At 36.9% G+C, this 17,838-nt stretch overlaps 1 protein-coding gene across 3 annotated transcripts in view; it reads right to left on the reverse strand.

The window, feature by feature from the left end:
• The window catches only part of LOC118193369 (band 4.1-like protein 4A), a 254,951-nt gene that overhangs the window by 29,495 nt on the left and 207,618 nt on the right, over positions 1-17,838 (reverse strand). For all 3 annotated transcript variants that reach the window (XM_085810688.1, XM_085810687.1, XM_085810686.1), the window contains 2 exons: positions 13,505-13,570; positions 13,033-13,104 (listed from right to left, as the gene is read on the reverse strand). In XM_085810688.1, the coding sequence (XP_085666814.1) occupies positions 13,033-13,104; positions 13,505-13,570 (138 nt within the window). The remainder of the gene's footprint in view (positions 1-13,032; positions 13,105-13,504; positions 13,571-17,838) is intronic.

Consider the following 17,838-nt stretch of genomic DNA (forward strand, 5'->3'; position numbering starts at 1 on the left):
GCAGTACACTTATAAAGTTTTACTTTATTATAACCAGTTATTTTTAGTTGAACATTCCTGTTCCTGATTTCGGTTTCCTGCCGGTATGTAAATTCTATGACTTAAATGTAAATTCTCAATGTGCTTCAGAAGCAGTATTTAAGCTGCGTTTTAAGAGTTCAAAAGAACAGTAGCGGACTTAGTTCCGATGTTTATGCTGCGAGATTAAAATTAGCTCTCTAATTCGGTGTGTGATACCTTTCAAGTTTATACTGATATTCCTAAGTTCAGCTTTACTGTGTGCAGTCGATTTAGCGTTAGTTTAAGCTAAGGAGGCCAGTCGCTAGACTCCTTAATTTACTGGTGATTTGTTATATTCTTATTTTCTGTTACGTGGCCACAAGTGGTGGTGATTTGTGAGCACGCAGTTTGTGCATTTGTTTTAATTTAAATTTAATAAAAAGGTTACTTAAACCTTTTTTCTGCAGTATTTTGTTCTTAAAGGCGTAGCGAGAATTCGCTCTTAGTCATCAACGTAGGGTTTAAGAGTATATGCTTTCAAAAAATACACGCAGACTCTACACACCTCATGACGTTTCTCAGCAGTAGTATGTATTTGCGAGCTTTACTCCAAAGATCTGCTAGAGTTGGCCTCGAGATCCGAAGATATGGTATGGTGTATTTAACTATGGCAAAGCATACGAGAGCTATCTGCTTAAGGGGAAGGATGCTTTCGTGGAAGACGTTATAAGGCAACTTGCTCGTTTACACGTTATACATTGGAAAAACGCTCATGCAGCCAGCCCGTAGGCCGAAATTCGAACCTTGGACTGAACTACAACGACTTTTCCGCTTGGCCGCTGGTCTACTTCGAGATCCGAAATCCGAGCTATACAATCGTAGTTGGCTCGTAGCATTGAACAGGTGGTAGCAACGTAGCAGTGTATTGCTCAGACTCTGAAGAGTCCGAAACACAGAGTGGGAAAGCTGCATAAGCATCTAGTGGTACATTTTTTTATTATTAGGAGAAAATGATAAAAGAAAGTCTTGATTAAACTTAACGCAAATAAGTTATAAATTCTTAAATCTATTTTGCTTAGAATAACAAATTTAGGGGGGGAAATGATATGCTAAATTTTTTGGCATTCTCTGTATTTTTATATTTTTGTATTCTTAGAAAGTATTGATTGAACCCGTCTTAAAACTGCCAGGTTTGGGTTCTAGACTACTTTGAGATTGATCACCTTACAGACTGTAATATTTTCCTGCTAAGTATTGTTATTTAATTACATTCTGGATTACTGATCGTTTTCAAAGATTTTTCAGGTAGTTGCTATGAAACGTTTTCAAATACGTTTTACGTTTCACATTCCCACCGAAGATCGTTTGTTGATAATCATTGATTGTACATATATGGCAGCAAATAAGTTACATGCCCCACATTTTGACTGAATTTAACAGGATTATACACAAAAGACATCAACGACTGTTATAAGTCATTGTGTTGCCGTATGATTTGAACTTTTTCAAAAATGCTTTTTCGAGTAATCTGATCAATCTTTTTCTTGAACTTCTGTCGTATGATACATTCTTCAGTTCATTGCGCATATGTGAATTTTTTATTGGTAAGTGTGAAAATTTTTAATAATATAAATTCACGAATCAGTCACCACTTCAATTTAATTGAAATTTGCATTTGTATTACCAAATTGAGCAGCTATATTTTGCAAGGAAGTAATTTCCATATGTTATATTTAAACGTTCATATGAAACAACTCTCACCTTTTATAAGGTAGGTGTTGTCTAAGGTAATATAAAATAATATTTCTAGAGTTTGAAGCCGATTAAAAAATATTTACATCATATTTGTAAGAGCAAATGTTGTTCATTTTAGCAAAATTAGATACAGACAATAAACTACGGCGAAGGTAACTTCTGATAATTCTGTTAACGTATCAGAAAGTACTTAGAATTATAGGCTTATATGAAACATTACAATTCAAATTCGATGTGTATATCTCTTGTATTACTTGTAGTATCTTTCTCTTTCAGTTATCGTGCAAAGATACGATCTTAGTAATAAGTCCGGCGACTTCTCTCACAAACGTGAAGAAACAGCACACAGAGAAAGGGTTTAAATTGCTCTTTGATTTAATTAAATTCTTTAAAAAAACTGACGTACTTCGTGCTCATAACACCGACTTCTTATGGTAGGAGTGGTGTATCTCCAGGGTTCCTAGGTCAAAGACCTTACCATGGCATAATTCATGGTATATTAACCAAGCAATTTATATGTAAAGATATCACATTTTTTAAATACTTTAAACAAAGTAAAATTAAATTATGCAAGAATCGAAAATGAATTGAGAAAATTTTGGAAGTAGCAATGCATGAGTAGGAGGCAGTTAAAGGTAGCATCTGAGAAGTAAAATACGACTACCTGCGGTGGGAACTTAAGAACAATTGAACAATAACTTTAAATGGAAAGAGTAATACTGGACTACTTAAGACTAACAAGTGACTCAGCAAACTACATCGGCGACAGACTTTAATTAAGCGGCCAGAAAACGTAGCGGCAACTAAGATTTAACAGCAGAAAGACAAAATAGCAACGTGGGCTGTGCTAGCAAAATCACGCTCTAAGAAACTTTCTCTTTTCGCCCGTTTAAATACTCTTCTTCACTTTAACTTAATTTGTATCCTGGCGGGGAAATGCGAGGGGAATTGAGTAGTTCAGAAAAGATAACAAAAGAATAATTGATTATTCAAACTAAGGGAAACACTACATACTTACTCTTCAAATTTAGTTATTAGTTTTGTTGCAGAAAATTATAGCGTTACATTTTAGAATTTTACCTTTTTTGCAAAAGTTGTTTGATTTTTTCTCCTACATTCTCTCAATACTGGCAAATTTTGCATAGAAATTTGGTGAGTTATGAAAAAACTTTAGAAACAAAAGCGATCTTATGCTAGATGGTCACTAAGAGACCACACAAGAATTCAAAATTAGGAAAAAATAAATGTTATCGGAAACCTATGCTTCAAGTTGCAAGAGAGGGAATGACTATAGTGGAAGCTACATTTTTGTTAAAGAAAATGAGCAAATATAAACAGTATTGGTGGCAGTAATTTAGAATTCTGCTTCACAGAAAGATAAACGTCGCTACCAAATTTAGGAAATTAATTGTGTGTACACTATTTAAAGAATACGATTTATTAAAATCATTGAAAAATTTTATTACTTGATTTCATGATGAATTTTTAATGTAGAAATTAAGCAAACAGTGAAACATCTTTAACGCTGGAATAGCAGAATCTATTGCAGGAAACAAAAAAGGAAAGCTTCTTTTGATGAATATAGGAAAGAAATAAAATTGTCTTCATCATGCAAAAATTCTATTTTTAATTTTTTTATTGTTATTTATGAAAATAGAATAGCAGAACTTACTTGTAAAAATGAATTACATAAAAATAATGTTTAAAATTAAAAGTAGACCTAAATTTGTCTAAGATAGGGAAGTGAGTCTGTGGGAAATTTAAAACAGATATATAAAAATTAGGCAGATGAATTGGTACAAATTTTGTATATTTAAAATAAAATAAAGGTGAATGCAATACTGTTCCACAAATGTAAGTTTGCAAGAGAAATTTTGTCACCATTTCCAAATACAGAAATCATTTTACGAATATTTTGACTATTTCAATTTCCTCCAATGAAGTATCATTCATTCATTTTTCTTTATCTTAGTTACTGAACAAAAAAACGATATGAGAAGGAAGATTTTAGATATAACAGCATGGCACTGTGGATATTTAGAGCAATTGTGATAATGTAGATATCTGGATTATATTTGGAGCAACAAATATTAAATAATATGTATATCTTGAAAATAAATGAAGAATTTCTAAATATCCACAGTTCACAGAAAAATCGAGAAGAAAATTATGAAATATTCTAATTATTACTTATTTAACTCAATCAAGTATTCCAATCTATAAATATTTCATGCAATGTATATTTTAATTGTTTTTTATGAAATATTTAACTTTTTAATATCTTTTTTATTTCTACGTACCTTAGGCTAGGTATTACTAAAAAGTAGTAGAACAGTATTTAGAAATAAAAATATTAAACCATTATTTTATTAAATTACTAAAGTTAAGTAATTATATTTGATAAAATTTTTATTATACTTCTGCAGTATATAAGTATGAGAACACTTTCTTTGAGGCCCAGCAGATTTAACCGCCAATGGCTCCCGGTCCCTCTCTTGTTGACCACATGATGTAAAGAATAGATAGAATGTAATCCAAACACTAGCGATCTCTAATGTTTTAATCAGTATCACGTATATTATAACAGCATACTCGCGGGCGACCTACTATGGCAAGCATGTTTCCATGGTAGGTAGACAAATATGTTGAGGTCCGCCGAGGGGTCAGGAGAAGTAGCAAGCGTTTTTTATCGCTCCGCCTTAAAGCCGTGTATATGCAGGTATAGTGTGTGACAATAGTCAAAAATAGTATCATCGCAAAGAGCAAGCTCTATAGTACATGTTGATTAACGATTTTGACCGTGTGACGCTTATGAAAATTATTAAGGAATATTAAAGTATCTCCATTTACGTGCATTGTGTAAAGCAAGGAGTTACAACTTCCCTAGAAGCGGCACTGCCGTTCGATAGGTCCGAGCTACCACCCGTGAACTTTGACCTTCGCAGAGCAGCAGTGCAACCTTCCCCGCCTCCCCTCTGCAAAGGGAACTTATGGAGCTGCAATAAGGAGAGATAACAAATGGAAGTGTGTGTTTATTTTCAAAGTCATATCTCCGCTGCTAATTACTTTAGCGCTTCCAAGCTAATTTTCCCATAAACAGCATATCGAGTGGAACCAAAGTTTCTAAAATTGAAGAAATTCGGACTGTTAGTTCGAAAACTCCAAGTCTAGCTTTTTATACAGTTTCGTTCGAACTTTTTACACAGCGAAGGACACCACCAACTCAAAATTCAAATTTGACGAAATAGTAAGTTAATTGGTTTTAGTGATTTAAGCAAATTTTTCAATGACAAGCAATTATTTTTCAACGCTTCTAAATTTACGTTTACATCTGAGCGGAAAGAGTGTTCTAGTCTGAATTTTGCAAGCCGATCTATACATGCAACTAATAAACTTCAGTTAAATTAGTGACTACATCTGTGTGTACAGCGTTATAGAGTGAATTTAGGCCATCCCGTGTTCCGCTACTAGATAATACCCAGTCAATTCGGGTAATTACATTAGTGTCTGTGTTTTCAGTGTTAACATTTGTATCTGCGTGTTTTATCTGTGGATTCTTATGAAGAGAAGAATAGATATTATCATAAGGTAGGATTTTAAAATTGTTTATTGCATTGGAGCATTTTTGAGTTTTCATCTTGCATGCGACAGTTTACTATCTCTCTGCTAAAATCTACAGTGTCGCAAATTTTGCAATAACTCCGCAACGTACGTTCAGTGGTCTCGTCCGTCTTGTATTATTGTACCTTTATTATTCTACATTACATAGTCATTTTAATTCTCAAACATCGTGCTTATCGAATATTATAATTTTAATTATTGTATTCTTTGAATATTCCTAGTATATGTTGCACTTATCATAATTTAAACATATTAATTCTCAAATATTGTGCTTATCGGTCATCGTAATTTTAATTTCAGTGTTATTTGAATATGCCTAGTATACGCTGAAACCATCATAATTTAAACATTTCAATTCTCAAACATTGTGCCTATCGGATATTATAATTTTAATTTCTGTATTATTTGAATATTCCTAGCATATGTTGCCCATCATAATTTTAACATACTCGTGTAAATAACACGAGTTGAGTACGTGTTGAGTGTAAATTGTGTATCTCAGTTCTCCGTAGTTTTCTCTCATTTCATTGTACTTTGTATAATTGAATTAATTCTTTGTTTTGCTATTTTTTTTGGTATTGGGTTATCTTATATGTAGCTGTTTAATAATTTATTAACGCTGTGCATTTCCCCTATGTTTTGTTCTGAGCTATTAGCTCATAATTATTATGCAATTTTTTTAAATAGTATTTAGTGTGTTCAGTTAAGTTACTTCCAACTGTTTAATTCTTATATTACCTGTATATGCTTATTTAAAGGGGCTGGCGGTCGAGGCTCTGTACCCTACTGAGAGGATCTCTCAGTGCGACGGTGCATATAATTCTACGCAATTACCATCCTAGTGCTGAGTTATACCTACTTGTATTATATTACTTGCTGAGTTAAACCTACTTGTATTGTTTATGCAAGATAATTTCTAGTCACTAGAATGAGCTCGCAAACTCCAAAATCCCAAGGAAACTCAGATGGTGCTATGATTAATGTGAACGCTTCCCCTCCAGCTGAGACGCGTACCACTACTATCAATTCACCAGCTTCCAGAATCGAGACCATCAATCATCTTAGCGACCAGCTACATTCATTTTTAATGCAAACAAGAGACAGCCGCAAATTCAGCGTGAGCGAGAAAAAACTGCTTGGTTCATTAATTACCTCTATCCGCAATACTTTTGCAGAACAAGAAGTGTACTGTGCAAGTCTGCAAGGAAAAATTCAGCTGCTGCAACAGCAACTCAGCGCGAATGATAATCGTTCTTTAACAGTTCTGGCCACACCAGAAGACCTTCCAGAACAGACGGAAACAGAAGAAACCACATTTACCGAAGTCAAAAAGAGAAAAAGAAAAGCACGAACTGCGCAACTTAACAAACAGTTATCAGACCACGTCCTCCTATTAAAAGCAAAAGAAACAGATAGAACTCCAGAACAAGTCAGAACACAACTGACTACTGAACTTAGCGCCAGGGAACTGGGCATTACTGTTGAAGAAGTGCGGCCCACACGCTCTAACGAACTTTTAATTAGGTGCAGCCACAGACAAAATATAGAAACACTCAGGAAAGCGATTGAGGAAAAGCCCTCACTCTCAGCAGCAGTCACGCTCAGAGAGCCCTCTTTCAGAAAGTCCACAATAATCGTCTTTGGTACCCCCACATCCGCAACAGCAGACGACATACGTGAAGCTTTTGCGAGCCTGGTGCCCTCAGCAAGTGAAGAACAAATACATCCAAGAAATCCTATTCGCACAACTATCGGCCTCACCTGGATCGTCGACCTACAGCAGAATCTGTACGAGGATATTAAGGACCTTAGAAGAATTCTTATAGGATTCAGCTCTTGTGCTTTCAGAAAATACTTTCAAGTTGCAAGGTGTTTTAATTGTCAGCGGCTGGGACACTTGAGTCATTCTTGTAAAGCAGCGTTGGCCTGTGTAAACTGTGGACAAGCTCATAGCCAGGATAACTGCAAAGCAAAGACTCCACACTGCGTCAATTGCGCAACTCACAATAAATCCAAAGGCACTAGCTTCACACCACACACCCGTCTAGTGCAAGACAATGTCAAGCCTACAAGGCAGAACTGTTCAGAATGAAATAAACGGTGCAGTGGTAGATGAACAGCAGGCTATTGCATATCCAAGAACAGTACATGGTTTTGCAGTTCTTCAAAGCAACTTGCAACGCAGCCAAGCCGCAACTGTCCATGCAGCCCAGGTTATTCTAGAAAACAATGTAGATCTAGCCGCACTACAAGAGTTTCATTCCATTAACAACAGGATCACAGGATTCAGCAACTTCAAAACTTACCATTCAGTAGGCAATCAAGCAGCCATCGCCTACAATGGTCCACTCACGCCCCTGCTAATGCATAAAGGAGATTACACAGTTACTGTACAACTGGAAGGGCCTTATGGTCAGATTGCCATCACCAGCGTGTATTTTCCTCCTTCGCACGACATTGTCACTGCACTCCAGGAGCTGGAACAAGTCATGATGATTCCGACTAGGAATAAGATAATCTCTGGGGACTTTAACGCTGCTAGCCCTCTATGGGGTGCGCCAGAGGAAAACAGGCGTGCTTGCCCTGTCCTTGACTTCATCACTTCTCATAACCTTGCAGTCGTCAACCCCACCGACAGCCCTCCTACATACTGGACTACCAGGGCTCAGGGGTGGCCTGATATCACTTTAGCCACCACTGGTATTCTTAATAATATTCACAATTGGAAGGTTAGCGAAACTCCCTCGTTCAGTGACCATCGCTACATTGAGTTCAGAATAGATTCGGAGCACCAATTTATAACAAAGAACAGATGGAAAACGAAGTATATAAACCTGAACAAATTTAAAGATGCACTTTCAACCCATATTGAAAGTCTCGTGGCACAATGTAATAATTGCAACAGTAGTAAAGACATCGACGCCATGCAAGAAGATCTTATGCAAACACTGCTCTCAGTGTGCGAAAAAGTCTTGAAAAGGAAACATTACGCAGCCCCGAAATGCACTCCTTGGTGGAGCACCACGCTGACTGCTGAACGCAGCAAAGTCCGTGCCCTAAGGCGCAAAATGCAAGCATGCAAGGATCCCTTAGAAAGAGAGACACACTCGCTAATTTTTCGAAAGCACAGAGCTGCTTACAAAAGACAGATTGCAAAAGCGAAGTTTTCATCCTGGAAAGAGTACTGTATCAACACTGCGAATAAGTTCGGAACTGTCTTCCGTATTGCACATGACAAGATGTTTACACCTACTAATCTTACTGCCACAATAAGCCACGGAGTAGCAACTAGCACAGAAGTAGTTGCGCACATTCTGGACAATATCTTTAGACCTGATAACGCAGACACAGATAATCCCGCACAAAGAAATATCAGAGCCAGCGTTGAGCAATATTACAATACCAAGAAAACAGATTTTGAACCACTGCCTAACGCCAAAGAAATAAGCCACATTGTTAAAGCGTTACACACCAATAAAGCACCAGGTCCTGATGGGATAGATAATGGTATTCTGCAAGCCATTAACAGTATGCATCCGGAGTTACTGCATGCCTACATCACTGCGTGTTGGCGCAACAGATATTTCCCAGCCGGCACGAAACTTGGTGAGGTGGTGCTCTTCCTCAAAGCGAAAAAAGACCCTAATGTACCAACGTCTTACCGTCCTATTTGCCTTCTTCCTGCCTTGGGTAAAGTACTAGAAAGAGTCGTCCTTCAAAGACTTAAACACTATATCCTGTCTGGACAAAGCATAAATGACAAACAATACGGCTTCATTCATTCAGATCGGTGGATCACGCGCTGCAGCACCTACGAAAATTAATAGCAAATAACAGAATAAATAACCAACATAGTCTCATTATCTCTGTGGATATACAGGGCGCTTTCGACTCGTTGTGGTGGCCCGATGTACTGAAGAGATTACAGGACATGGGTAGCCCTAAGATTCTCTTTGACCTTATTTACAGCTACCTAAGTGATCGCCGCTTACAAGCCACTACGGACGCAGGAGTGCACTCACGTTCCATCAATAGAGGCTGTCCTCAAGGATCCTGTCTGGGTCCACTGCTCTGGAATCTTGTAGCGGACACAGCGCTGACTCTCTTTAACACAGATCCTCACACGGAAATACTGGCTTATGCCGATGACTTTTTGCTGGTAACCAAAGGGCACAGCCGCAACGCATATGAGACTAGGGCACAACAAGCAATGGACAAGATGGCCAAATGGACCAATGACCATAAGTTAACTATTGCCAACTTAAAAACCCAAGGTATGCTTATCTGTCCAGGTAAGCGCCATCGAAGAACCCCGTGCATCAACCTTCATGGGGAAAATATTAAAATAGTCAGAAACTTGAGGTACCTTGGAGTTATAATTGACGACACATTGACTTGGATGCCACATTTAAAGGAGGTCAAGGCACGACTTCACAGGATATTTCATTCCATGCTCAGAACAGCAGCACCAACATGGGGAGTTTCTTCGAGGATGCTTAAGACGTGGTACTCTGTAGTTGCTGAACGTATTGCACTATATGGAGCCTCCATGTGGGGTATAACGATCACTACTAAAATGGAGAATCTGCTACGCTCAGCACAAAGACCATTCCTCCTGAGCATTACCCGAGGATATAAAACCTCGCCCACTAATGCTCTAAACGTGATTTCAGGACTACCGCCTCTGCATCTCTTAGCTCAGCGCGAGTGCTCCGACTCAAAGAGACAATAAGTTTATGGGATAGGACTTATGTTTATACTGACTATGAGCAAAGCATTCCCGAGCCACCTTGCCACCCGGCCGAATTCAATATCTCGATTAACTGCAGGTCACCAACGTGGTTCAACGCCGCTGCAATCTACACCGATGGTTCCAAAGGAGAATGTGGCACCGGTAGCGGATACTGTGTTCTACTTGGGAACCAGATCTTAAAGACCTGGGAAAGAAAACTTAAGCACCACATCTCAGTTTTTCAGGCTGAACTGATTGCATTACAAGCTGCACTTGTCTACGCACTGGAAAATAACTATTCCAGTATATATTCAGACTCAGCCTCTAGCCTCCAGGCAATCCAAGGCAAATGTAGTAAAAATCCACTCGTCAGGGCCATACAAAAACTCTTACTAAGAACACCTAAATACTATAGGCCTGAACTCCAGTGGGTACCTGCCCACACTGGAATACTGGGTAATGAAATTGCAGATGCAATAGCCAAAAGAGCAGCAACTGACCCCCACGTTCGCACACTTGACGTGCCTCTCCCGGTTTCGTTCTTAAAAGCTGAGCTCGAGAGAGAATTACTTAAAATGTTGGTAACATCTGTGGGAGACAGAAACCACCGGCAGAAGAGTTTACAGATTTTTTCCAAAAGTCTGCCGGCTTCTAAAATCTGGCTCGTCTCACTTCACTTAGTATCTAACAGGACATGGTCCCTTCATGACTTACCTGCATCGCTTCAGACGACGCGAAAACGAGCATTGCTCATGCGGGATGGTAGGAGATCCGGACCACTCTCTGTTCGCTTGCAGAGAGACCGCTAAATATCATCTTAGGCAACCAGTAGCAAACCACATCCATGCATGGGCCGAAGCTACTTCAAAAAATCGCAATGCATTGAAACGCATATGCGATTGCATAAACATTGCACGCATAATCTCAGACAGGCTGGAGTAATTCTCAGCCACCATCCTCGTCACCAGCACAGCCCCTGTATGCTCTGTACCTGTAGCGAACTAATTTTATCTTAAGTTAGCTTATTCGGCTTTTCTTATTCCCTGTATATATTTATCTTCTTGAACTGTAAACCTTGAATTATGAACCTTGAACTATGTATTTTGCCTTATTTTATGTATTGTTTCCACTGTTTTGCCTTTTTTTATTTTATGCATTGTTTTACTTTCTAGTTTTTTACTTCTTATTACTTTTAGTATTTGTAACTACCTATCCATTACATTGTAAATATGTAACTGGAATTGTTCTTCACGCCCGCAATGCACCCTTCTTCCATCATGCACTATCGTCTTCATCCAGCATTTGTTTGCACTGCCCCAGCAGTCGTCTTGAGCACAATATGTATTTATAAGTGTGTCTTTTGTTCAAGTTATTTCCGTCAGCGGGGCTACCTGGCCGATATGCTAACTACCCAGTGGACCGGCTGCCTCGCTGTCGGTGGAAAGAAAGAAAGGTAGACAATATGGAGGCAAGCTCCGTGTAGACAATATGTAGATAATCTTTCAAGACAATGCGAAGGTCTTTATGAGAGAAAGTAGCTAATATTTAGGTTATGCATGCGGAAAACTACGAATACCTTCACATAATAGTATAAGCTAGAGAAGTAGCTATTAATGTTAAATGGTTTAATTAGTATTAATATCGCTGTTCTGTCTTTACACGAATATCGCAATGTAATAAATTACAGTACTTATTATTTACAGCACTGATTTTATAAGGCATTTCTTTTCCGATGTTTGGCGGCCATATCAAGAGACATAATTAATGCGGGATTTAAATCTGGTTATATTTAGTAACTAACGTATTATCCACTTAAAATTATGAACAATTTCAGCAAGAATAATTTCTTATAGCATCTAAGCTGTAGGGGCTATTAGGCTCTTGTCCCATAAAAGCAGGAAACATGAAAAATCAACCGAGCTCCCGCTGGATTTGAACAACGGATCTTACAGTACTAACGTATGCCACAACATACTAACTACTTACATCACAAGAGCACGCCAGGGAAAATACAGCAATTCTTTACATTCTTCCGGAGTTAAAGAGCGGTTAGAAAGAGACATAAGACCCAGTCGATAAATCCAGGTGGTGATGATTTATCGGCCACCAGATTATTAGATCGAGCGACATAATACAGACTGTTAAATTCTTCGAAGCAGAAAACATGAACAAACAAATAAACGGAAAAAAAAATGTATCCTCATAGGTATTCAAACTATGGCTTTTACAATGCTATCTGAGCTTACTAACCACTTACACTGTGAGATTACACACGGAGAAATGCTTTACTTCCTTACAAGGTTAACCAGACATGATTTCGGTTGCAAAATTTAAGAATAGATAACTGTGTAATGATACTCAAAAATGAGAAAGATATATAAAAATAAATAAAGAAGATACAATGGCTACATTCAACAGTAACATCCTCGACTTCCTGCGTATTCCATCAAAGCGTCAAGGAATTAAGAGTCTGAGAAAGTGAGGTCAAGATCTATGTTTTGAGCAACTTGTCTGCGAGCTTCGAGTCTTTTTGTTCCCCTATTATTATTACGGCATCGGACATAGAAACTCATTTAAAACTCCTGTTTTGTTTATACCTCGTGATATTCTCGATCGTTAAAATATTCTTCATATATGGATTATTCGTCTGCAGTGCTTCAAGCTCCTAGGTTTTTGTGACCTTCGAGATTCTTTCAAAAGGAATCCAGAACTAATATGTATGACTGTTGCAAAGTTCACTGTTCGACTGTTTAGTTCTTATTTTCAGCCGTTATTTAAAACGCGTTGTCACATTTTTAGGATATATTAGGTACATGAGCACTTAATTGTTTTTTTCTTTTTTAATCCTTATTTTATGTTATAAGCTTTAGAAAATCATTCACGCAACTAAGCAAGTTGTAATATTTTCTGAAAGCGGTACTCACTCTATATGCTTCTTTATTTCCTGTGATAAGGCAGGAGTGACTTCAGGCGATCGGGATCTTGATCGGCTGTGTCTGAAAAAAATACTACGATGTAATTTTTAAATTTAATGCTATTAATAACATTTCAGAATCTGTGATTAGCCTTTTTGCAGATCAATTAATATATATTAAATCGAAATCTAGACCATTATTTCATTGTTGAACTATAATTATCAAAAGCTGGGAAAAGTTGAGGGTTTTCAGAGATTTATTACCGAGAAATAAATTAAACTTCACTTTAAACAAGAGATTCATATAATGAACTAACCCTATTATTTTCCTTTAAACGAATTGTTTACTATGATAAATGAAAATAAATAACTTTATACAGTGCAGCTTATCATATAGAAGAGATAAACGTATTTTACAAAATTTTTGGATTATTTCTTTTTACAGAAGCTTGGAACGAATAAGGTATAATTTATTTGCTTACCTCCTATGCTTCTTCCGATGATGTAATGGAGCCTCTGATTCTGTATCTATTCCTGAGTTCATGTACCTAAAACAAAGATTTCCATATTCATTGCTGGAATCAACTGAGTTATTTGCATATCTCTTACTACTATGCTGGTGCCATTATACCTAACGTTTCACACTAAAAATAAACAAAAGTTGATAATACTTTATAGTAATGGTTTGAATTTTTTTTATATTTAAGGACATTTTTTAATGTTTAGAATGCTTTGCTGACAACTGAAATCTTTCAGTACAGTTATGCATCTAAATTATCTTAAAACTTTCATTAAAAGTAACCAAAGTCAAATTGAGTTTTTTCCTCCACAAACTCTTTGATATTGTGAACTGAATGTTTAAACAGCTCCAATGCTAAAATCACAAAATTCAGTGTGGAAGGAAGTAAAAGTTTTACTAAAATGCAATTTAAAATGGCAGTTATTTTGGACTCCTTTGTTAAATGTTTCAAGCATTAGGTTATTGACTGCGATATATGACTGAAAGCCTAATTATGGATGGTAATGCCAGATACTTTTGCAATCACCACCACGCAATAACATGACAAATATTAGCTCTAAGCTATAGCGTTTACAACAGCTGGAACTTTTTAAGCCATTTCTTGAAGTGCAAGTTTGTTATCATATTATATTCGAAACCTGCTGTGGCTCCATCCCTCCTAGGAAACCTGCTGTACCCCAATTACATGAACCATTTCAGAAAACTTTCATCACTTGATTCATAAGATAGTACTCTTTTTCTATCCCATTTTGATGAACATTTTGATGTTCTTGGTTTAAGTATAATGGTAGACTTTAAGTTTAATGGTAGATGGTTCCATCAGTTAAGCAATAAAGCTGAAAAGTCGTAACGGTAGTACCAGCTGCTTAACTGATAATCTCCAGTCCAATGAGTTATTTAGCTAACGCCACTAAGCATTAGCTAGTCCTTGTGCGGTTGAATTTCCTTCTGTAAACTGTTATCAACTTACAGGTAATATATTTTCTTCCCCTGAAGTCACACGTTTCTTCTAGCAGATGCTTAAATGTCGTCTAAGATCTTAGTGAATAATTCTGATTAAAGCCGAATACTATCTTATTTTAATATGCTTAATAAATATCTCTGGATCGGAGCACTCTTAGCAGAGACATCTGAGGATTTTTTTTTTTTTTTTTTGGCTTTGTTTGATATTGTTACGTTATTTTCTTAATTCACTTCCGTACGGGGTTCGTAGATTTGGAGTGAATAATGATAACACTTCTTGATGAAGTATCGAAAGACACTTTATGTAGCCAATATTAATCAGGATAGCTCCAAAACACTTTTACAGTCATCGAAGATCTACTATAAACACGCTGGATCAATCAGCGACACAGCCTTCACACTGCAGACAATAACGGTGGAGAGAGCTTCATTGCATAGCACCAGAGTACAGCTCCCGACTCTGCTCGGTCGTTATCGGACCTCCACGTACTTTCGAGACTCTCCACGCTACAACTCGTGAGGCACTCGACGACACACAGAGCACAGCTCCCGACTCTTCGGTTCAGTCGTTCCCGGAGCTCAACATGCTCTCTCGACGATGCACTAACTGCGATACACTAAGAGACTCCTTCGGTGCACTCGATGACCCACTCGGCACTCGCTGCCCGGCTGTCATCTCGATCGACTCCGCACGAACTGACTTAACTCGAGACTAACTATCTCGCACTCTATGCGAGATACTCTCTAACTGACTGCGGACTAGCCGGGTTTATATAGCTTTCGGCTTGTGTTCGAAAACATTCTGGGCTAAACCGTTAAGAATTCGTTCCAGAAGGTTCTCCATCCGTCCATGGCATATCACCAATTTTGTCGCCAAATGGGCGATTTCTCTTCAAATGTGGCAACTCCTGCCTTCACTTGCCATTTTATGACAACCCTAAAACTGCTTTGCGGGGAAGCTATCTTACCGCACCTGTACCTTTCGTAACATTTTTTTTTGACAAGTTATTTTATTCACTATTTTCTTTAACGATAGTATATTAATACATGTCTTCGGTTTTGTTGATGTTTGGTTATGTAACGAACTCCAAACTTTGGTAGAGCAACTTATAAGGTATTTCTCCCGCTTTCCTAGCGTGCCTTCGTGGTTGTAGTGGTTCTCCACACTGGGCCGGTATTCCAGAGGTCCGTTGTTCGATTCCCGGCGAAGGCGGTTGCTAATTTTTCATCTTTCTTGCTTCCAAAAAACCCTAATGTTTCTACAGTGGCGTCCGAACTGAAAGGGTGTTGGATTTTCCCACCCAGAATTTAGCAACTGGGTTCCCCCTAAAAAAAAAAAAAAAAAAAAAAAGCCGCCAATTAAAAAGGGGAGTATATAAGGTATTTCTCCTGCTTTCCTAGCGTGCCTTCGTGGTGTAGTGGTTCTGCACACTGGGCCGGTATTCCAGAGGTCCGTGGTTCGATTCCCGGCGAATTTGTCCTAATTGCTAATTTTTCCTCTTTCCTGCTCCCAAAAAATATTTAATGTCCCTACAAACTTTAAAAAAAAATTTATCTATCTTAGTGGTATATTATTTGGATAAACCTTTTGCTTAGAACAACGCAGAATGATTGGGTGAAGGTAAAAGAACAGTACAGTAAAGGTTTTTGTTTTTGTTATTTTAATGTCCTTAACAGTATAAAATTAAGGGTTAGTAATTTTTAAGTTAAAAAGTGAAGAAATACTGCTTTTGAAAAACACAAAAAACGTTTCGTCCAAGGTATCCATAAAAGTCATTATATTTTTTTATCGATATCGAATATTATACATTTGGAAGCTCACTACAGCCGTATAAAATTACATTAAGTCTGCAGGAAGTTGAATGGGACTAAAAATTTCGTTCGTTATACTTGGCGTCTATAAATATTATAATTTGTGTGTTTATTATAGAGGGGCTGACTGTATTGCAGAAACAGTAAATCACACTAGCACTTTAAGTATAATGGTAGATGTTCTTGATAGACTTGGTAGATGTTCTTGGTTTAAGTATAATGGTAGACTTTAAGTTTAATGGTAGATGGTTTTAAGCAATAAAGCTGAAAAGTAACGGTAGTACCAGCTGCTTAACTGATAATCTCCAGTCCAATGAGTTATTTAGCTAACGCCACTAAGCATTAGCTAGTCCTTGTGCGGTTGAATTTCCTTCTGTAAACTGTTATCAACTTACAGGTAATATATTGTATCACTACATAACAAGAGATTTGAGAAGTAAAAAGGAATCATAATTATCTAGCATTTTAGTGCTCTTGATCAACTGATATGAATTTCAATGAAAAGTTCAATTTATGTGCGAAAACATGTCTTGAAATCCTTGTCGTAGACTCACGCTTCTAATTTAAAGAATGAAAGATGAGAATTTCGAAGATGACAATTTCAGTCATGAAGCAAATTTCAATGCATTTAGAATCTGAAATTCATATTTTTATATGTCTTCTAGAAAATGTTCATCTTGCATTGTACTAGATATGATGGGCTTTGAGTTAAATTCGTTTCTCTGATTGCTAAAGAGTCGATTTTTATAGGCTTCTTTAGACACTGAATTAAATCTAATAAAATATTCAATTTTTTTAGCATTTTTAGAAATGGAGCTTAAAACTCTATTTTCATATTCATGTCTGTTTGTCATAAAAGGGATCTTTCAAACATTTGATTTTTAAAACCTATTCGCATAGGTGCGCTTACCATATGATCTCACTAATTTTTAATTAATAAAATTTCGCATAATTATGATCGTATGAAGATTTTTTTCCGACAAATTTGTCAATAAAAATCATTAATTTCATCAAGTTAAAAAAATCGCTCTACCAAAGTTCGGAGTCCATTACATAATCAAATATCAGTCAAACCCATGAGATCTATTAATATACTATCATTAAAGAAAACAGTGAATAAAATACCTTGGCTGGAAATCATTAGTTAGAATGTTCGGGCGCAGAGCGAGCATAAAAATTTGAATTCTGTGCTTTTTTCACTACAGTATATCACGTGATCAATTTCGTCATTATGTGAAAGCCTAACACATTTAGTTCATTATTAATATACATATATATGTCCAGCAGCATATAAACCCTATTACATTCCATTACTGAGTACATTTACAGTTCCGACCTTCGTTTCAAATTTTGCAAAAAAAGTTAACTTTAATTTCCCTTTTTGGCATTGTATCTTAATTAGTATATAAGCCACAACTTTTAATTTAATATAAAATAATGTATGTATTAAATTTGATTTTACTTTTAATTTAGCATTTGAATCTAATATAATGTATTAATTCGCACATATTTCTATTAATA

Source organism: Stegodyphus dumicola, chromosome 2 (assembly GCF_044657685.1).
Source record: "Stegodyphus dumicola isolate Sdum_Otavi_A_Nest chromosome 2, ASM4465768v1".
In the NCBI taxonomy this organism is placed as follows: domain Eukaryota; kingdom Metazoa; phylum Arthropoda; class Arachnida; order Araneae; family Eresidae; genus Stegodyphus; species Stegodyphus dumicola.